A 22330-nucleotide genomic window follows, 5' to 3' on the forward strand; every position below is an offset into this window, starting at 1 on the left:
TCAAACTCTTCAGGCCCTGGCTTGGTGACAGAGTTTAGCTTGTGACACACTGTGTCCACAGTCAATAAGTTCTGCTACAGCTCGAGCCAGTGTGTATAATCCCTCGTAGAACCTGCGCTGCCTCGCCCCATCACTGCATGCCACGTTTATATTGCAAATCATGGGTGTCCCAGCTGTTTACTCACCCCCCCCCCCCCGTGTGGTAATGGCGGGGGTGGAGTGGGAACCTTGTAAGATCAGTTCCGGAGAGGAAGCACTCTTTATTCCTTGCCATTCTTTTTATGAATAATGAGGAAAAATTGTGGAGGGGGCTCCCTTTCTGCACACTACAGTCTGTGGAGGAGGGGTGGGCATTGGGCAATGAGTCATTGCCACTGTCTCGAATGCTGAGAACACAGAGCCTCGGGGAGGGGGGTCACATGAAGATGGAGCCTGTTCCTCTCTGCCATTCTGCACCCCCCCCCCCCCCAAACCAATCTTATCTCCCTGTAACTAAGCCGCTGATTCCTTTTCCCAGCTCAGAGTCAGGCATAGACCGACATGCCATCCTCTATACCCCCAAAACAGAGTGAAATTGCCCATTGCCTCCTCTCTAGGGGGTGACGGGAGGGAGCAGGACAGGATAAGAAAAGAAGTCGCTTCCTGCCCTCCAGATATGGGTACATGGAGTACTATAAATTGCCTTTATTTATTCGAGTAGACTGTACAGCAGATGCTTCCATAGCATAGTTCATTATAAAGGGACACAAATACAAGGGCCAACATTTTCACACAAGCTTAATTAGAAGATTAAAAAAAAAAAATAAAGTTTGTACCGAGCCCTTCCAGTCTAGAAGCTCCTGGCACACAGTGCAAAACAGCCTGGCTGCCTGCACGCTATATAGAGACAGCTCAGAGGTGGTAGGGATGGGTGAGAAGGGTGACGGGTAGTCCTTCGAAGCTTTCCTGTGGCCTCCTCGGGAGCTTCTCCCACAGCCCATGGCCCTTTAATTCACTGCCTCTAGAACATGAAACTCTCTTCCTGACCCAGTGAAAGGCTGCTCCCAAGCACCGCTGAGCAGGCAGTAACGTCACTGCCGCAGGCAGAATTTGGAGTACAGTCACTGCCGCAGTCACCGTCACCATCAGAATCCAAGGCACAGCCATGCCATCTTCTTGATCCAGAGGAAGAAGTAATCACTGTGAGGTGGCCGGCCTCCGAGGCACTGCCGCTGCTGCTGCCATCACTGTTGCCTGGAGCGAGGCCAGAAGCGGTTCGTTAGCGAGCCCAGGAAGACCTGTTTATTTTTATTTCTGGATGGGTCCGCCAGCCGCTGCTGCTCCTCCTGCATGCAATAGGGGGGGGGAAAGACAATGAACACACACATGCAAAACTACACGTCCCAGAGGACTGCAGCATTTAAATCCCTGCACACTAACTGGCTGCTGATAGTACGCAGGTTACTCCTCTCCACAAGGAGACTTTGCTCAGAGCGTCCATCTGACATCGCTGAAGTCCCCGCCACAACGCTCTACTGCCAGTACCTGTTCCAGCTGCGTCTGCCTGCGCTTAAACGTCTCCAGCGGATCCTCTTCCAGGGAATAGTTCTCAAGCACAGTCCGGACATCCTCCACCCCGCTGAGCGAGACTGCTGCAGGAGAAAGGGTGGAGAGCAAAGAGGGTGAAGTCTTGGAATGGGCTAGGAGGTAGTGGAGGGAGGAGCACAAGGGATACACTGGGCAAGCTAGCTGAGATATTGGGTGTTTTGACCTCTTTTTACCTGAAACTTAAATTTTGTTCGTAGTGGTGACAGGCACCGCAGGTGCTCATGCTCATGGAGGATGGGGAGGGAAGGGGTAGGAGTCCAATATGATATAGAAGAGGCCCGGGTATTAAAATGCTCACAGGGGATTCCCACAGAGAGCAAGAGTTTCCCCAGTGGTGAAGAGAGCGCCAGGGCTATGACTTAGCTGCTTCATTCTCTGGGAAGCTGAGGAATTTGGGAGTTAGGTACTAGGAGTGTTCCCCTCTCTTACTCTTCAGGAATGCTGTAAGGTCAAACAGAGTGCGGTCCTCGGAGCTGCCGTCCCACTTCTTAAGCGCCAGGCCATTGTAGGGCTGCAGGCAGAAGGCCTCCTTCTTACAGTCCACAATCACCACCTTGGAGGGGTCTCTGTTCAGGCAGGAGATGTCCTATAGCAGATGAAAGGGGGGGGCAGAGTATGAGCAGACAGCAAGGGGTCACAGAAGTGCAGAGAGCGGGGTGCAGTGCTGTCTAGTTTTGCCTTTACTATAGTCATTTCTGCAGTATGCGAATGCTGGAAACTTTGACCTGCAGAAAACACATATGCACTAAGCCAGGGCTTGGGTGACCCAAGTGCACTCAACAACAATTGCTAGAACCAAGACCCACAGGGTGGGGAGAGGCATGGTCCTGGCCTACTCTCCCGTTCAGGCCCCAGTATACATTGAGCAGAGCAAGCTGGGCGGTTCTGGCTGATGTCCTTTGATGTGGTTGTCGCTTGGAAGGCTCATCTCTCTTTCCCAGGCATCACTGCCACTCTCAGCTCCCGGGCTATTCTCCCCTGCATTGTTCTGGGCCCCCTCACCTTCCTTGGATTTCTGGCTTCTGCACATCACACAAAAGGAAGGTGGAAGGCACAGAGGAGAGGGTTCCTGCCACACCGCTTCTCCAGTCTGCTGTACGTTTTGCCTTAAGGCAGAGCAATATTCGCCTGCATCAAGCCTACCTTTCCCTCCTTTTCTCTTCTGCTCCCTCCTCTGGGCCGGTTTTTCCTGCTAACAGAGCTGATCAGGAAGAACAGAAGTGCCCTGGGGCGCTCTCATCTGTTCCCAAGGTCTACCTCATGGGAGATACAAGCTCTGCTGGGAGAGAGAGAAAACCCCAATACAACAGCTCCCCTCGGGCCCCCGGGGCAAAGAACAGCTCCCGCGAAACGGCGCTGCGTGCCTCGCATCCCTCCGCTGTCACGTGTCCCACCGCACCTTTACTGTTACTGCACAAAGTTTCTGCCCGTAAATAACACAAGGTGACGTTTCACCTCTTTCCAGCGCCGCAGGAGGGGGCGCTGCCACAGAACATGGCCAACCGTCTGGGCTAGAGAAAGCCCTGGGAAACAATTTCTCAATAATTCGGGCCATAAAGAAGGGAAGAGAGAAGCCACAGGCTGCCTACCCAAGAACCCCTAACCTCTCACCACCCGTGCGCAATGCACGAGGGATCGGTAAATCTCAGGAGTGGCAGGGCAAGAGAATGGGGCTGCTTTTCCTGCGTTTTATCTTGGGAGGCCCAAGTGAAACCCTTGTAAAATCCAGGTCCCTCCCCCTGTTGTTCCCCCTGGTAATTGTCCAAAAACTCCGCAGGTCTGGTACCAGTCAGGCTGTGTAAAGCATGAAAACCTCTGCAGAAAACAGGGCTGGTCCCCTGGGAGCGAGGGGTCCTACCACAATCCGACAGAGGGAGGGGAAGGGGGCGGCAGATGGGAAGTGAGGAGGCAGAAGGCTGCAGACAGCCTGGCTCTATTGTGGTGTGGATAGAGGGGCTCAAATTACACAGCAGAAAAAAAAAAAACAAAAAAAAAACCAGGCAGCAGCAGCAGGTCCTTTCCTCATTCTGTGCCCACCCCCTCCATCAAGCTCCTGTCTCTCCCCAAACACCCCACTTCCTAACCCCATACTGTACAGGGGACTCCCGACACCATTTCCTTTCCGGCACATGGGGGAAATATTTCTTAGGATTCCTGCACTTTGATATGGACGTGTGCAAGAGGGACAGCATGCAAGCGGCGGGCACGCACACCCTGGCGAGCATGCATGTGCCTAATTTGTCATGTTAAGAATTCAGAGGATGAGCTGCCTTCTGGCACGCACCTTCACGTGATGTCCATCCACGTAACGAGTGGCATCCCGGAAGAGCCGGTACGAGACAAACCCTTGAGAATCCACGCTGTCGATGAGGGGGAATGCAGTCTAGAAAAGAGACAGCACACGTGAGGGACAGACAGATACAGAGCGAGAGATAGAGAGAAGGAGAGATAGGACAGAGAGGGTTTTGTTGCCAGAGAACACGGTCAAGGCGTCCCAGCACAGCAGGGTTTAAAAGGGGTTTGGACAAAGTCCATAATTATTAGCTGGGTGGACTTGGGGAAATGCAGCAAGGGATTGGATCTACTATTCGGGATCTGCCGGGTACTTCCTTATGACCTGGATTGGCCACTGTTGGGAGACAGGATACTGGGCTCCATGGTCTGACCCGGCATGGCACTTCTTAGGTTCTTATGAAAGACATAGAAAGACACGCAGGGCAGGAGAAACAGACGGGGTGTGACAGCGAGGCGCAGATGTACATACCATGCCAGTCTCCGAGGTAAAGATGACTATTTCATACATGGGTGCGAGCTGCTGAAAAAGGTTATCAATACCTGGTCGCTTCTTAAAGCGCCAACCAGTCACCAGCTGAGGAGAGACAGACAGGAATAAACTGGTCATGCACTGCACGGGTCGCCTGCCTCTGGACTGCACTGGAAATCCTCTGCATGCGGCACGCCCCCTTCAGACCCCAAACCATGTTACAGGTCGCCCCATTACCTGCTGCCCTGCTAAGCTGGGCGCTATCCCGAGCACGGCTGGGCTCCGCTCCTCGGGGAATTAAGGCTTCGCCGTGTCTATCATGCGCTCACATTCCGGAACGTGCCCCTAAATTTGGCCCAACGGTTTAGCTTTCCCCAGAAGCTGACATTGCTGGTTGCCGCACGTTAACCACGGAGGCTTGTGCGATACCCACAGGCACTCCAGATGGCCGAGGAGAGGAGAGAGAGGCCTGTGCGTGCCATTAACATTGTGGGCCATGACTTGAACTAAGTTCCATGCATGCCCCGGGATACAGCCTTGGAGATAGCTGCATGCCATGCTAGCAATCCATGCAGAGGGAAAACAAATGCAGACTCTGTCCATGACATGCTAAGCATCAGTACATGAGAGCTTCCCTCCACCCTCTGTACAGCAGCAATACAGAAACATGAAGACATATGGGAATGCCCGTTCCATCCACACAAACATATGCCCAGCCCACCTTCCATGGAAGCTGAAGTAGTAGCCCAGTGGTTAGAGCAGCGGGCTGAGAATTAGGGAAGCTGGGCTTCAAACCCTGTTTCTCCCACTTGATGCTCCTTGTGATCTTGGACAGGTCACATCTCCCTCCACTGCTTCAGGTACAAACTAAGGGCCTTGTTTATTAAGCATTTTTCCCAGAAACACAGAATGGGAGAAAAACCTTAGTAAATCAGGCCTTTAGATTTTCCCTAAAACGTAACTTGCTTTGAGCACGAGTTTGGAAAGGCAAGTAATTAATCCAAAATCCAACCTACCGACCATTCAGGGTGAAGCAGGACGTCCGTCAACTCTATGACTAGGGTGTAGGGGGGCTGGTAGTAGGGCTCTTTCAAGGGGTCTGGCAGCAGCTTGGGACTGGTGGGCTCGATGATCATCTGCAAAGAAAAACAGGGGAGCGGGAGCCCCAGGGAGGTGGCCCCAGCATAATGAAAAATTAGGGAGAGGGCCTAGCATAGCAGGATTGGGGGGGGGGGGGGGGGGGGGGAACAATGAGGTACGCAGATTTAGGGAAGATTTGGGGGTCTGAAGCTTACCTGCCGATAATCCTTGAAGTATCTGTACGTTCGTCGGAGCTGCTGCAGCACTGGTGGATCTGAAACGAATGGAAAAGACATGCACGGAGTGAGAGGAAACATGGAGGGATGGCATCTCCACAACAAACTATTGCTGCAGGCCTACAGATGTGAATTACAGTGTGCGACAGGAGGGCTTATTGTGGCTCACATCTCAGCAGAGTATAATCTGGAGAAGAGGGAAGCTCTGGGAGGCCCTATTCATTGGGAGCAGTGGGCTGAGAGCCAGGGTTCAAAACCCACTGCTGCTCTCTGTGACCTTGAGCAGGTCACTTCATCCTCCACTGCCTCAGGTACAGACAGACTGTGAGCCCTCTGGGGACAGGGAAATACCTGCAGTACCTGAATGTAATCTGCTTTGAAGTGCTTGAAAGGCAGACTATAAATCAAATAAATAAATACATCTGAGCCTCAGCCCGTGAAGCGGTGAGTGAGTCAGAGGCATCCCACTTTCCCTCTGTCTTCTTACGTACAACAAAGGGCTTCACATTTTGTCAGGTAAGGCAAGCTTAAACTGCTAGCAGAAGCCTTAAAATTATCCCTTGTCACAGCTCGACAACAGACAGTCCCTGGCAAGGAGACTGCAATAGTAGGGGCTGCTGTAGGGCAGGACGGACGTAACATAGCAAACGAAGACCAAAATGGCCCATCCAGTCTGCCCAGATGAGGTTCTTCCAGCTTGGGTAGACACACACAAATTCCCACATTCAACCTGAAACTAACTCCCCTTGTCCCCCTTCTATTTGACCCCTTAACCCTCCTCCTAATTAAGTTTGTGTTTCAACCATGGTCTGTCTGTGCGGGTCATGCCAGCTGATGCTGTTTGAGGTTGCAACAGCTGCTCCGTGCGGGTTACCCCATGAGGTTAATGCTAGCAGAACTGGATGCAAGGGTCTTAGCACTGGAATAGCAGGGGGTGCTGCAGGGCAGGCTAGAGCTGCATGGAAGAAGCTTGCGCAGACCCTGCCCATAATATGCCAGCTACAGGGCAGAATTGTGATACTGGCCTGTGGCGGGGGATGCTGATGTATCTGACAGGTCTGGCATTTGCTCTCCTCCCGGCAGCTTGCCTCTTGTCTCTGCATATGGTCCCCAAAGCGGAAGGTCACAGTACAGGGAGCGTGAGACTGGTGACTGAAGCCGCAGCAGCCGCACTCCTAAGTACCCCTTAGAGATTTTGCTGGGTATTCATACAGAAGGTTAATCACTGGCAGCAAAGGCGGCTGCAGGGCTATACCGCGAGGGCTAATTGTTATGGTAATGGCTAGTCCGGGCCAGCTGAAGCTTTTACAGATCAGGCCCCAGCTGGGGGCGTCATCTGCATACAGCGGAATCCATGAGACAAGAGCACCATACGGGACACGGCCCATGCCAGGATCTGTGCCCATGGCGAGGCATGAGCCACGGTGGAGGTGACCCAAGCCATGCCCCACAGCAAACCGTTTTGCTCTGTGCTTTAACACTATGAATGGAGGCAAGTGACCAGCTACGTGTGGGCTGCATTAGTAACAGCTACAAGTGTACTAACACATGGAGTGGTGGGGAAGGCCGAGGGTGTGGGAGAGTCACAGAGAAGCCCCCAAGCTCTCCACCTTCCTACTACAGGCATTGTCAGATTAAGAGAGGCAGGGACTGTGGCATTGTGTTGGACAATGGGCCCCCAAGCCCAGGCCTGCTGTACTGCACAGGGCAGCTGAAGGCGACCCTCTGTCAGGGCTTCACAGACGGACAAGCAGCAGGAGCCACACAGCCCCGTCCGGCACCTCTCAGGTGTCCAGGGGCAACGCTCTTTTACAAATCACCAACACGGGACATATGTGCATCATTGTTCTAAACAAGTGCCGCTGGCCTCCTGGCCTTGGTCTGAGGGGGGCAGGCCCTTAGGGGGGAGAGGGAGGGGGAGGAATCTTAATGGGGATGGGGTGGGGAGGGGGAGCAGAGCAGTTGGGCAAGAAGTGAAAAATACTGAAGGCACAAGCTCTGATACAAATACCATCGCTCTGGCCACCTCCAGGACACCCCCTCTGTGCTGGAGTGGGAGGGGGCAGCTGCCCTCAGGCCTTGCAGCTGTACCTAGAGATGGGTGTAAACATGCTGTCTGTGCACCCGTGCATCTGCACCATTCAGCCCAGCGCATTAGAATTGCAAAGCGACTTTCAGCAGGTTCCAGCCTAATACTGTGCTTAGTGGGTATGGAGACGGGCGGGGGACACACGCTGCTGTTCCTCATTTATCATCCAGCTTATCCGTGTTAGAAAACCAAACATTAACATATTGCTTAATTCAGTTTCCCCGCTGACAAAGTCTCTCATGCACTCCAGTCTCCTCTCCTCAGGTTCTCTCACCCCCTCCCCACCACAGCCTGGATGCCATGGCGAAGAAAAAAAAATCAAAATCGATAATTAGCATCCCTGTTGATTTTCAGCACAAATTAAGAATTAAAAAAAAAAAAAAAAGATAGGGTAGGGTCTGTAAAATCCTCAAACCAAGCCGATGCAATAATAATTTACTTATATTCCACAAAAATACAGGGTCGCTGTTGCATTTTCTGAGGTATCATCTGGTGACGGTTAAGGGTAGAGGCAGGACATGTCGCACAGACTGCTTCAATATAGGGCTCAAGAAGCAATATAAAGAAAGGTCTGAATACACTGGGGGGAGGGGCCTGCATCTCTCTGCCAGGGGGATCATGGTCCTAGGTGTGTGGGCAGGGAGACGGCAGGCAGAAGCCAGCTGAATTGGGGTGGTCATCTCCATGCAGATGAATACAAGTCAGGATCTCACCGGGCTACCTACAAGGGGAACAGGTATGAGGCTGTACCGGGGTAAGCAACTTCGGTCCTCAAGAGCCACAAACAGGCCAGGTTTTCGGGATATCTGCAATGAGTATGCATGAGATAGATTTGCATACAATAGAGGCGGTGCATGCAAGTCTCTCATATACCTGTACCCCTTTGTATGCAGCCCTGTGAGATCCCGATAACCTGGCCTGTTTGTGGCTCTTGAGGACCTGGAATTGCCTACCCCTCGATGACAAGGCAAGGAGAATGTCCTGCAAGAGATGGAGCACAAATTCTCCCGATGACTGAAGCAGACCTGGGCATGGTTGCTCTCATATAGACGTGGTTCAATGGGAGACCGCCATACTGGGCTACAAAGGAGGGCAATTTACAAAATCTTTTACCCATGCAAAAAAAAAAAAAAAAACTGCTTGACAACTGCCCCTCCTTAGCAAAAGAGACTAATGGGCAGGTTTAGGATGAGGGTGTGAGGATTTTTCATTTTGAAACCCCCATGGCTGCTTTAAATGTATGCACTCTGCACCTGACGTGTCAGGGCCATCCTCGAGGAGGGGGTTAATCAAGGCCATGGTCCCAGATCCTGCATGTGTGTGTTCTCAATCTTATATCCCTTCCTTGGGAGCAACGGCAGGCCACAGGTTGCGGCAGCTCATGCAGCTGAGATATCAGTGCCGGGCCAAGAGTTACAGGTCCTGCCCCCTCCCCCCGTCTAATTCAAATATGGATTTGATTCTCCACCTTATCAAATAAACTCAAAAGCAGTTACAATTCATAAATTAATCACCCCATCCCCCCATCTCCACTCTTTAATCTTGGGGAGGCGTTGTCCAGCCGATTCCCCCCTGGGCCACCCCACCCCACCTGACTGTTGCCCCAGGTCAGCTCTGGTTCCCCTAACCGCCCACATTTTCGAAAGGAGGCGTTTCCCTCTGCGAAGGAGCTCGCAGCACCCCCCCCCCCCCCCCCGGGGTATATGAAGTGCTCCCGATATCCTCCAAGTGGATAGGGATGGCAGGAAGGGGGAGGGGAGAGCCGAACCACCACATTCCCAGTGTAACAGCACGACGACGCTCCCCAGCAAACAAGCAAAACGCACCAAGTGTGCGCAGCTCCCAGTGACCTGAAAGCTCACGAGCGGATGCACACTTCTACCCGCTGTGCCGTCTCTGCATCCCAGGGGAACATTATTTCTATTGGACTTCACCTTCAGTTAAGGCACAATTCTTGGTAGGATACCAAAAGGACACCCTACTAGGGAAACAAAATCAGTCCTCAAAATGTCTCCCAAAAAAGCAGAGCAAAGCTGGGTTCCTGGCAACTGTCAGCAGGGCCAGTGCACAAACCTAGCAAGTTATACACAGAGAGAGGATATTAAAGCAACTGAAAAACCGAGGTTACGGAGAAAGCAGGCCATACTGTGCAACACCTTGATAGGGAGGGGGGAGGGGCACGTCCATCTACACCGGAGTGATCCCCGGGCCTCCGAAACGAAGGGGGAAGTGCTGCTGGTGGAGCATCCCCCGTCTGCAGAATCAGAGGTAGAAAGATCCTGGACTCCGGTTAAGGGGCGCTCCTCAGACAAAGGGTCACGGCACCCACCAGATGAGGGCGGGGAACCCTGGGAAAGGCAGACAAGTCGCCGGAGCTCCTGGCATCAGATGGTGTGGATGTGCTTTACTAACGGGTCCTGGACTTCAAGGAGTGGCAATTTCATTCATGGGGGGGCACCGACAGGGTGGGAAAATCTTTGCGTACTATAACAATGAACTAAACTAAAAAGGAGCTACGGTAAAGGCAACAAATCTTTATGGGGGCAATTCTGAGCAGATAAAAAGAAATGGAATGAGGTTCCATTGTACGGTTTGTTCTTTCTGGAACAGCAGCACAATCATTCCCTCACATGTTCTGAGAGGAGGAGGAACGAATAATGAACAGGGTTAGGATCCAGGCTTCAGTGGTAAGTGGCGCGTATTTATGTCCATAGGTTACAGTGTGAGGAACTGCCCGCACTGTTAACGCCGCCCAACATCCCATGCAGAGCAATTATGGAAGCTTGTAACGCTTACCTACCAAGGAGGAAAAATCCCAGATAAGCAGCGATATCCTACAAGCGAGAAAGCTTCCGCGGCTGGAGCGGGGATATATCCTGAGTGAAGACGAGAACAGCCAGGCCAGTCTGTCTTTTTTCTGGCAGGAGGTGGCCGGTGAAACTGGTGGGTCACCCCCTCCCAAGCATTACAGGAAGTGGGAAGAGAGGGCAACCAAATCAATCAGTTCAAAAAGAGCAGAAAAGGTGACCAGGAAGAGCAGCTGGAAAGCTATGACCACAAATGCTCGTTGCCCGAGCAATAACATCCCAGACCTGCAGGCCCTAACGGTGGAGGTGGACTTGGACATTGTTGCTGTTAGGGAGACCTGGGTCACCGATTCTCATGATTGGGCTATAACTTGTTTAGGAAGGACAGAGAGGAGAGAAAAGGGGGAAGGAGTAGCTCTTTATGTCAAAAACAATATCAACGTAACCAAAATGCAAGGGACCTGGGGTAGGAAGCATTATGGCGTGGTCTACAGGTCTCCAACCCAAACTGAAGACCTGGACTGAGATCTGGTGAAAGACATCCAAAAGGTAGGAAACAAGGGAGAAGTGTTGCTTGTTTAATCCGTCAGGTGTGGATTGGAGAATCCCTTCTGCAGAATCTGCGAGAAGTAGAGAGATAGTGGATGCCTTTCAAGGGGCTCTGCTCAAGCAAATGGTGATGGAACCCACAAGGGAGGGTGCGAGACTCGACCTAGTGCTCACTAACAGGGATAATGTCTCTAATGTCCAGGTAGGTGCGCACCTGAGCACCAGTGACCATCAGTCAGTATGATTTGATATCGGGAACAGGATATAGAAAAGTCACACGAAGACCCGAGTTTCACAAATAAGGACTTTGTCAAAATGGGAACGTACCTGGAGGAACAACTGGAAGACTGGGAGAAAATGGGGGGAGGTGGAACAACTGTGGTACAAATTAAAAGGAGCAATTACCGTACATAGGCAAGAAATCTATATGTTAGGAAAGTAAACAGAGGTAAGAGAAATAAGAAACTGATCTGGTTCTCAAAGGAGGTGGCTGAAAAAAACAAAGGCAAAAAGGACAGCGCTCAAGAAGTATAAAGGATCTCAAAAAGGGAAACACAGGGAAGATTATCTTGTGAAACTGAGGGAGACAAAGAAAGCGAAAGATCAAGCGGAAGAAAGGATTGTCAAAGAGGTAAAGAGAGGTGACAAAACATTTTTCAGATATATCAGAGAAAGAAGGAAGGCCTGAAATGGTATAGTGAAACTGAAAGGTGACAAGGATCAATGTGTGCAGACAGAAGAAGAAATGGCAGAAATATTAAATATTAAACAAGTACTTCAGTTCAATGTTCACTAAAGACGACCCTGGAGAAGGACTGTTGATGGTTGACAAGACCGTAGGATTGAGATGGGGGTAGGCAAAACTCCATTTACAGACCAGAATGAGTGGGAATAGCTAAGTAAAATGAAAGTCTGCAAGGCCATGAGGTACATCCCAGGTTACTGAGGGAGCTCAGAGGTGTGCTGGCAGGTCCGCTGAAGGACCTGTTCAATAGATCCCTGGAAACGGGAGAGGTGCAGAGTGACTGGAGAAGAGCGGTGGTGGTCCCGCTTCACAAGAGTGGGAGCTACAGGCCGGTTAGCCTCACCTCAGTGGTAGGAAAATTAATGGAGACTCTGCTGAAGGAAAGGATAATGAACTATCTACAGTCAGGAGGATTGCATGACCCGAGGCAGCACGGATTCATCAGGGGAAGGTCCTGTCAGACCAATGTTATTGATTTTTTTGATTGGGTGAATACAGAATTGGATCAAGGAAGAGCACTAGATGTGATCTACTTGGATTTCAGGAAAACTTTTGATTCAGTCCCGCATAGGCGGCTTGTGAATAAAGTGAGAAGCTGGTGGCATGGATTACAAACTGGTTGACTGATAAGACAGCATGTAATAGTAAATGGAACCTGCTCTGAAGAGAGAACCATGTTAAGTGGAGTGCCACAGGGATCAGTTTTGGGACCAGTTCTGTTCAATATCTTTGAGAGCAACATTGCGGAAGGGATAGAAGGTAAAGCTTGTCTATTTGCGGATGATACTAAGATCTGCAACAGAGTGGACATGCTGGAAAGAGTAGAGAATGAAAAGAGATTTAAGAGAGCTTGAAGAGTGGTCAAAGATTTGGCAGCTGGGATTCAATGCCAAGAAGTGCAGAGTCATGCATCTGGGGTGTGGTAATCGAAAAGAGCTGTGTGTGATGGAGGGTTAAAGACTGATGTGCACGGACCAAGAGAAAGACCTTGGGGTAATAGTATCTGATGATCTGAAGACAGCAAAGCAATGTGACAAGACAATAGCTAAAGCTAGAAGAATGCTGGGCTGCACAGAGAGGTGAAAAAGGAGGTGATAGTGCCCTTGTACAGGTCTTTGGCAAGGCCTAACCTGGAGTACTGTGTTCAGTTCTGGTGTCCGTATCTCAAAAAAAGATTCAGCCAGGATGGAGGTGCTCCAAAGAAGAGCAATCAAAATGGTGTAGGATTTGTATAGGAAGACTTATGAGGAGATGCTGAAGGGTCTGAATATGTATACCCTGGAGGAGAGGAGGTGCAGGGGAGATAGGATACAAACCTTCAAATATCTGAAAGGTCTTAATGATGAACGAACTTTGAACCTTTTCCCTCAGAAAGGAAACATTAGAACTCTGGGGGATGAAATGAAACTCCAGAGGGGGACGACTCAGAACCAACATCAGGAAATATAATTATGGCTCTGCGTGTGAACTATGGAAACTGCCATGTACTGTACTGGAAGGTGAGGATCCTACATTTTAAGAAATAAATAAATTCCTTCATGGAGAGAGTGGGGAATGCCTGGAATGGCTTCCCAGAAGAGGTGGTGAAGCAGAGAACAGTAAATGAATTCAAAAGGGCAAGGGATAAACACCGCAGATCTCTTGAGGCTTGAGTTGGAAATGAAGGAAGTGGATAACCTGTGTTAAGTTTGGGTGTAGCGTTTCTGCATGGGCGTAACCTGCACGGAGCGGCAGTTTCCATCATAAGCAACTTGCTGGGCAGACTGGATGGACCATTTGGTCTTTATCTGCTGTCATTACTGTGTTACTATGCATTTGGGGTACAGAGATTCAAACACGCAGAAATGCGAGGAAGAGCAACATTCTGGTGTGCACCAATCAGGAGAAAACCTTGTGTGTGCACGTGTGTGTGTGTGTGTGTTTGCATGGAGGTGGGGGGGGGAGGAGGGGGAGATCATGTCTGATGGTCTCAGTAGCAACGGCCAGGGTCAGAGCGATATGGAGTGCACAGGGAGAAGCAGAAAAATGAGGAGTTAATGTCTCCGTGCAGGTCCATTTCTGGAAGCCGTATCTCCAAAAGGACCTAGGATGGAGGAGATCCAGAAAAGGCAAAAGCCCTAGACACTTACTGACCTAAACATGCATAACCTAGAGGAGAAGAGAGAGAGAGAGAAGGGGAATATGACGGAGACATTCAAGTATCTCAAAAGGTAAAAAATGTACCTGACTGCAGCTTGCCTTGGAAGGGGACTAATTTAAAATCCAAAGAACTTTTTTCAGGAGGAAAGAATATTCTAGAACAAAAGAGTCACAATATGAGGCTCCAATGTGTAATTAAGGAGCAAAGTCACACAATACTACTTCTAATATAAATAGGGTGGTGAAGGCTTTATGAGGAGGTGGGGATGGACACAAAACAAGTCTATGAGAAGTGCAGAGAATCCCTATTTGTCAAGACGTGAGGGGGAAGCCAGAGATGAACTGGGCTCTGCGGCGCTGCACCAGGAGAGAAATTGGAAGAGGCTAGACAGCCGTAATGATCCTGGATCTGGCATTGTATTCTGTATTTCCATATGCCCCCACCTTGTGCTATGAAAGGGCTGCCCACAGGCTGCAGAAGTGTCACAGGCCCTTGTCTGCCCCCTTTCACTACTGAGATCATTACCCATGCGTCTTGCTTTAATTACGGTATTCATGCCAGGCTAATTAATATGGAAATGCATAGGATTTCCAGCTACATACAAAACACCGATTAAGGAAGGGGGATCGGTTTCAGCGGCCACATACGGCATGCTTATACTGAGACTGATGCTCTTTAAGTCCTCCCCTCCCCACCCTCAGTCCCCAGACTGCCTACACACAGACGTGGGAGAGGGAGGGGCATGCCTGCAGCACTCCCCCCCCACCCATAGACAATCCATGCCTGTGACTCCTAAAGTCAGACCAGGGTCAGGGGTCTAGATCTGCAGATCCCCAGTCTGCTACAGGCAGCGAATCCCACCCATAGTCCAAAAAACGTGCGACCCAAAGTCTCTGCGTGACACCCCATAACGTGTGTCACGTCGCTCCATACTCACCATCGTCAAATTCATCAGAAATCTGCAAGGGAAAGAAAGGAGAGAAGGATGAAGAATGTTTGTGGCCTGTGCTGTGGGGCCAACCGCACCACGTTCCCCGGCCCTGCAGGGCCCACGCTCAGCCCCATTTCCCAATTAAGAGGAAGGTTAATCTCTAAACATACAAACGAGCTGGGAGGGAGTGAAACATGCCACCAGTCTGTACGTTAACCCTTAATCTACAAGGCAGATCCCCCCCCCAACCCCAGAGCCATGACACGACAGCAGGCTCCCCTGCCCCGAACCACGGTTCTAATGTTTTGTTAACATTACGGTGATGCAGCCAGGAAGCGAATACAGGAGGTGTCCGCTGGACAACAAGGAGAGGTGGAGCAACACAATCGCACGTCGGAGAAATGACTCAGGCTTGGTCACATCGGTTCCCGGGCGGGAAGAGGAAGCAGTGCAACCGGTGGCAGGTGCAGGGGCGCGGCTGCAGCACGCACAGCACCATCTGCTGGGCCTTACCAAAAAAAAAAAAAAAAAGGCCCAGCACTGGCTCCACCCAAACCAGCACCACAGGGGTCCCCATTCAAAGGCACCTGGCAGAGGGCTGTGGTAGGGACCTAGTTCCAGTTACTTTTCTCAGAGGTTATTCAGGGGGGGGATCAGCAGTAACCGTGATTGCTCAGGTTACTCCCCCACCCCCTCTCCCAAAAGTACTCCTGCAGATGGTACCAGGCAAACATGCACTCCCTGCCCATAGTTAAAAATCTTCCCAGAATTAGGCCCCATGTCAGACTCCACCTCCGGGATACTTTAATCCCTTATGCAACAGATAGGAAAAGTAATTCCGGAGGACAAACACACGATGCAAGACAGAGAGAGTGCATGGGGAAAATTACTACCAATATCATTAGCCCTCTTATGGCAAAGACTGGAATCTGAAGAGGATTAACCGTTTCACAGGCAAAAAAAAAAATCAAGTTTTCCCCAACATGAGACTTCTTCTAACCCTCCTGCTCACTCAATAAGATGTGTAGGGCTGTGTGCACATTTTTTTTTGTATGCTCAGCTTTATTCTCGATGTAACAAAGAGTTCAGCACATAATTAAAAAAAAAACATGCACACAGCTGTGAGTAAAATTGTGCATGCAAATCCCATGGTCATCAAGGCATTAGCTATTACCCAATAGAACAGAAGAGGGGCCAGGCTGGATCAGACGAAGGTCCATCGAGCCCAGCATCCTGTCTGACAGAGGCCAGTCTGGCTCACAAGTACCTGGCAGATCTCAGGAAAATAGATCTATTTCTTGTCTCTCACTTCCAGGAATAGCCATGGCTTTCCCATGTCTTCCTGGCTAATAATGTCCAAACCTCTCTTAAACCCCGCTAGGCTCGTCGCCCTGACCACGTCCTCTAGCAACAGATTCCACAGCTTGGTAGTGCACTGAGCGAAAAAGTACTTTCTACGGTCTTTTTTGAATCTGCTGGTTATTATATTCAAACGTGACTAAAACAAGAGGACATGCCAGCATGGCTAAATATTCCAGTGTAGAGAGGTGCATAGGCTTAATTCATGTTGAAATTTAACTTTTGGTCAAAGGTGGAGCAGTTTCTCGGGCGTGTTAAAGTCTATGGGATTGAATTTGGAGTTTGTGGTGCGGGGGTCTTGTGCTTGGCGTTTATGGGCAGAAAAAACCCCACAATAGTGCATAAACTCTGTTTTCTGCACGCTAAGCCTGTGCTTGCGTGTACATTTTTGGGGTTAGCACACTTATTTTTAACTCCCGGATATTAGCACACCAGGAGCTAAATTTTCTTTTACGAGCACGAGTAAAGAAACCCATTTTATCACAGCAGGGTCCCGTCCGTCCGTACAATATTAAGAAAAGAGGGATGGCACCACGCTGCCCCCTAGTGAGAAATGAGGGTAAGAAATCGGAGTCCCTGTGGTCATTTATAAAATCAGCATACGCAGCACTGATTAGTACTTACAGGGCAACTGCTGGGAAAAGAAAAACGATAGCCAGGGGGAAGAGATGCTTTTGCCCTTTTCAGTCGGTCTGTAATCACTGACTGAAAAGGGCAATGTGGCCACCCTCCCCCTCCCCAAAGCTTGGTACCCCCGGCAGCTCACCTTGTACAACAGCACAGTTAGCGTACACAGCACTGTACACGGAGGGTGAGGATTGTTTGTAAAGTGCCATCGGCGCACATGGCTCTGTACGGTCAAAGTGAGGCTTTTTAAAAACAATTTTAGATTTATTCATTTTACATCAAGACATCTCTCGGACCAGTCACAGGAGGTGCTTGTGAAACCCAGACAACCAGAAAATACATCGAACAAAGTAAAATTTACACACCTTAGTGGCCCATAAATAAAATGGGCGATCCCAAAAAAAAACAAAAACCAAAAAACACGAGGGCACAGTGTAATCGAGGCAAAAAAGAACAGGCCTATTTATAAAGTGCTGTCAGCATACACAGTGCTTTACCATCACAGAGCGGCGATTATTATTAACGGCACCATCATAGAAACATATAGAAACATAGAAATGACGGCAGAAGAAGACCAACCGGTCCATCCAGTCTGCCCAGCAAGCTTCACACATTTGTTCTCATACTTAACTGTTTCTCTTGGCTCTTAGTAACCTTATGTTCTAATTCCCTTTTCACCCCCACCATTAATGTAGAGAGCAGTGCTGGAGCTGCTTCCAAGTGAAATATTAAGTTTGATTAGTTGGGTAAGCGGCAGCATAGCTCTCTGCCATGAAGCAGAGGGCAATGCTGGAAATGTGTGAAGTATCAGTTTTTCTTTTCCCCTGTCATTGAAGCAAGGAGTCATGCCGGACATGCACCGAAAGTGAAGAATGCCTTGAAAGTCACATTAACTATCATCAAATATTGAAAAGCCTAATAATTGGTAATACCTATAAGCCCATGAACCCATCCCTGTTTTTTTTTCTTTTTTTCTTTTCTTTTTTTAATTGGGAGATGGATGCCCTTCATCCTTCTACTCTGTGAAGGTGGACACCTACCATCAATGTACCCAGCACTGTACAGTCACAGTTCGATGTACATTTTTATGAAGTGCCAGCAGTGTGCACAGTCCTGAACAGTCACAAAGCAGTGACCACTGTCTAATGCAGATGGAATGTGGCAGAGGGTCAGATCAAAGCCCCCTGTACAGAGAGGGAGGATGGGGGAGGGGTGGCTGCTGCCATGTGGCTCTCACACAGGCGCTAAGTGTGACAGAGAATGGAAGGCAGATACTTTTACCTTCCCACACTTACTGCCCCGCTAACATGCTGTCTAATAATTCAGAGCAGCGAAGGGCAGAATACCACAAAGCAGAATCGACACCAGGAAAGAGGCCCCCCAGGAGTAGGGATACCAGCAGCACGTGCATGGACAGAGGAGCAGGGACACCAGCATAGAAATGTGACAGAAGCAAAAAAGACCGTCTGGCCCATCCATTCAACTAATTTAGTTTTACAATTCCAATCACTCCCATACACATCCCCTGTATTTATCCAATGCTTTCTGGAATTCAGACACTGGGAGGCCATTCCATGCACCTCTCTGTAAAGAAATAGATTAGTCCTCTTTCACCCTCCTTTTCATGAAAGAGGCTATCCTCCTATGCACTGAAACATTGGAGGTATTTAAATGTCCCTATCACATCTTCCCTACCTTGTATTTGCTCTAGGCTACACATGTTTAGATCTTTATCCTCATATGCTTTAGAATGAAGACCACTGACCATTTTAGTAGCCGCCCTCTGGACAGACTCCATCCTGTCTATATCCTTTTGAAGGTGGGGTCTCCAGAACTGTACACAGGACTCCAAGTGAGGTCTCACCAGGGACCTCCACAGGGGCAATATCACCTCCCTTTTTCTGCTGACCATTCCTCTCCCCATGCAGCCAAGCATCTTTCTGGCTTTTGCCGTCGCTTTATCCACCTGTTTGGTCATCAGATGCAAGTCAGCCCCAGATCCTGCTCTTCTTTTGTGCTTCAAAGAATTAACCTCTAATACTGCACCCCCCACCTCTTGGGCTTTTGCGGCCTGAATGCATGACTCTGCGTTCTCTGCATTAAATCTCAGCTGCAGACCTAGCTTTGCTAGATCCCTTCTCTTCTCTACACCTTCCTGGCCGTCTATCCTGTTGCAGATTTTGATATTATCAACAAAATGCAAAAAACTTTCCTGACAATCCTTCTGCAGCATCACTGACAAAAAGAACCAGCACAAGGACCAATCCCTGAGGCACACCACGAATAATGTGGCACTCCTTGCAGTGAACTCCACTCACCATTCCCCTCTGTCTCCTCCCAATCAATCAATTTCTACCCCAGTCACTTACTCTAGGGTCCATACTAAAAGCGCACAAATTTATTTATAAATCACCTAGGCAGAACAGTGTCAAGCCATTCTTTTCTTCAAGGCACCAAATGAAACTTTTCTTTAGCTTAAAGCCAGGGACTTCCCTCGACGTGGCCAAAGTCTCACAGAAGAAGCAGATGAGACGGAATGTTGCAGCTCTTTTTGAAAATCTCCTTGCACATGTTCATATATATTTTCTTTCAGCCACCTCAATCAGCTGTTTTACTGCATGATACATGGCTGCAGCAGGCTCATTCTCCATCTCTGGCTCCCATCCCCTTAGTAATATCTCGAGAGTGTTACATTTTCTCCAAGAATAATTTGTGATGCTTCTTAGTCAGGATTTCGGCTGCGGTACTGATATCTCCCTTTATGGCAAACTAGAATTTGAGCTACATTTGTCCCTTTTCTTTTAAGGTCTTTACTTTTCTCCTGCTTGGTTAGCGTTAATGTAATTATGTCCTCTCAAGTGTATCTGGAACTATGTAATTTGAAAATTCAATGAAGGAACAGATCAGCTAATACTTAACATTCATTGACCTGAACTAACCCTGTAGCAAGAAAGTGGTGGATACAGATGAAGGGGACAGACAGATGGAGGATGGCTGGGTCTCTCCCCAGCAAAGGCAGAGTGTGCCGGCAGCACCTCACCTAGCAGGTGAGAGGAAGTGTGCGATTAGCATCCGGACCCCAAACTTTCCAAGGCGGTGAGATCCTGGAGCTGTAGACATGTGCCCATTTCACTGTCACCTCGTTACCAGCCCCTCGTTCACAGGGAGGTGACAGGTAGCAGGTCCTTGGAACCGAACATCAAAAGGCAAAAAAGCAATCTGTGAAAGGGGGTGGGGGGAGAGTAGAGGGGAGATCACTGGTACTGGCCATTTCCTGCAGGAGAAGCCAATCTCTCCCATGCCTCAGGACATCCAGCCCTACAAGGACTTCGCAAAACGCAGCCAACAAAGGAGAAGGAGAAATGGGCAAAGCCAAAACGCATGGAACACACTTCAGAGCTGCCAAACTTCCCAAGAGGCTGAAGACCGTGCTGCAGTTTCTAAATATCTTTAGTACTATTCTGGGTGAAGCACTATTAGCGCGCACAGCATTACAAGGGAATACATACCCAAACCATGTCCCTCGCTTAAAAACGCAATTACAGATGGTGGCAAGCCCATGTGCTGAACAGCGTACACTCAGTAAAGGAAGGAGAAAAAAATCCCCCCTCCCCCCGGCTGACTGCTACAGGATTTGCAGGATACAGGGAGAGGAGCTCCAGGCGGTTTGGTCAGCTCTGGCTGTTTGAGGGGAGGTGAGAGCATGAGGAGACAGTTATGTGTCTCTGGGAACCAGGCAAAGGGAAGTATCCCAGCTTCAATCAACCAAATCCTCTTTTCCATATCCCTTTCCATCTCCCCCTCCCTGGTTTATACGCAGTTCTTCCCTCATACGCCTCTCCCTCCATCCCAGGGCGAGGTCACGCCACAGATATTTAATCTGAATCTCTGTCCAGAAGATCCCAGGACCCCTACCTTCTCCTGAGCAACAAAAGCCAGCAGCAAAAAAGGACAGAAGTACAGTCCTTACCTTCTTTCCCTGCTCATCAACAGAATTACTACCTAGGAGAGCAAGCAGAAAAAAAAAAAAATCCGTCAGCATCATTCAAGCACACAAGCACCGGCCCAGCATTCTGCCAGGGCCTGTGACAAAAAGGCCCCCTACAAATCAATGAAATACTACATCTGCAGAGACAGCGCAGGGAGAGAGGGCAGAACAGCAGCCCCTCACACTGCTTGTGCAGGAGGAAAAAAAAAACAAAAACCCAGAGCAACAGACCCTCAGACATGTTACATTTGGAAGGAGAGGGGAGGGGAGAGTACATGCCCTGCAGAAAGGCTACGCGCTCCTGTAGCACGCTTGCCAGGAAATACAGACCAGGCACTCTGTAAAAGGGCCCAGTGCTCCCTGCGTTCACAGCAGAGAAGAGGTTGGAGACAGCGGCGGATTCCCGATGGGAGGCCGGCCCAGGGATTCGCCGCCCAGGCCGGCCCAGGAGATACCACGTGGTCTGCCGAGCGCGGCTCTGTCACGGCCGCGCTCGGCAGACCAAGTGACTGGCGCGACCAGCCCACCGGGGGATGCCCGATCCCCCGGTGGGCCGATCCGCCTCTGGTTGGAGATCTTGGCTCCAAAGACCACAGTGGCCAACAGCCTGGGGTGCTGCACGTGTTGCTACTCCCCGTCTCAGGACCTCCCTCTGCCATCCCCGGGGGGGGGGGGGGGGGGGGGGGGTGTCTTACCGAACACATAGACGACTCCCACGGCACCTCCGACGCCCATCAGAGATGCTATCCTCAGCACCATCTTCTTTGCATAGGCCGTGTTCTCCTTCTGCCTCTTCTGCTCCTCGGATCCTGACTCCTTCCTGTCTTCCCCCTTGGAAGGCACATGGGCAGAAAGGGACAGAAACTTAATACTTTTTTTTTCTCCCCAAAGCCAATTTATTTAAAAAAAAAAAAAAAAAAAAAAAAAAAAAAACAAAAACCCCAAATAAAAACAAAACCTGACTCAACTGTACACAATTTTGTGGTATTATGGGACTACTCGGCTGAATGCACATGAATGTTAGATACAACACCCATCATACTCACTTCTATTAACTTGAACATACAAAATCATGAGAAAAAGCTTTTCCCAAGCTTTCCAATAATCTTTGGATCCACTTTATGACCTCATACCAGTAAATATGGATCTTGGGGCAGGACAATCAAATGTGGAAAAGTGTTCCAGCTCTTCCATACCTACACCTGCAAGCCACAGATTACCAGACAACCATTTTTGCTCATTTCTCATGGGAAGTGTCAAACCTACAAAGGATCTTATATCCACTTTTCTGTAACAGCGCTATTATGTAGCTTCTCTACCATATCTCCTCCCATTCCCTATCTAATACCTTTCCTGACATAATATATACTTCCCCGTACTTCATAGGAATAATATACAGATCATAGAAACCAAATCCTCATCACCTAC

At 49.6% G+C, this 22330-nt stretch overlaps 1 protein-coding gene across 2 annotated transcripts in view; it reads right to left on the minus strand.

Annotated features, from left to right (window-relative positions):
- Positions 1-669: 669 nt before the first annotated feature.
- The window catches only part of TIMM50 (translocase of inner mitochondrial membrane 50), a 35788-nt gene continuing 14127 nt past the window's right edge, over positions 670-22330 (minus strand). Inside the window, exons 2-11 of one of the 2 annotated variants that reach the window (XM_029571311.1) lie at positions 21598-21733; positions 20885-20916; positions 14935-14956; positions 5647-5705; positions 5368-5487; positions 4352-4456; positions 3872-3970; positions 2017-2173; positions 1525-1631; positions 670-1325 (exon numbers count right to left, since the gene is read on the minus strand). In XM_029571311.1, the coding sequence (XP_029427171.1) occupies positions 1224-1325; positions 1525-1631; positions 2017-2173; positions 3872-3970; positions 4352-4456; positions 5368-5487; positions 5647-5705; positions 14935-14956; positions 20885-20916; positions 21598-21733 (939 nt within the window). In that variant the 3' untranslated portion in view covers positions 670-1223. The remainder of the gene's footprint in view (positions 1326-1524; positions 1632-2016; positions 2174-3871; positions 3971-4351; positions 4457-5367; positions 5488-5646; positions 5706-14934; positions 14957-20884; positions 20917-21597; positions 21734-22330) is intronic. The other variant, XM_029571312.1, reaches the window with a different exon arrangement.

Source organism: Rhinatrema bivittatum, chromosome 11 (assembly GCF_901001135.1).
Source record: "Rhinatrema bivittatum chromosome 11, aRhiBiv1.1, whole genome shotgun sequence".
NCBI classification, from domain to species: domain Eukaryota; kingdom Metazoa; phylum Chordata; class Amphibia; order Gymnophiona; family Rhinatrematidae; genus Rhinatrema; species Rhinatrema bivittatum.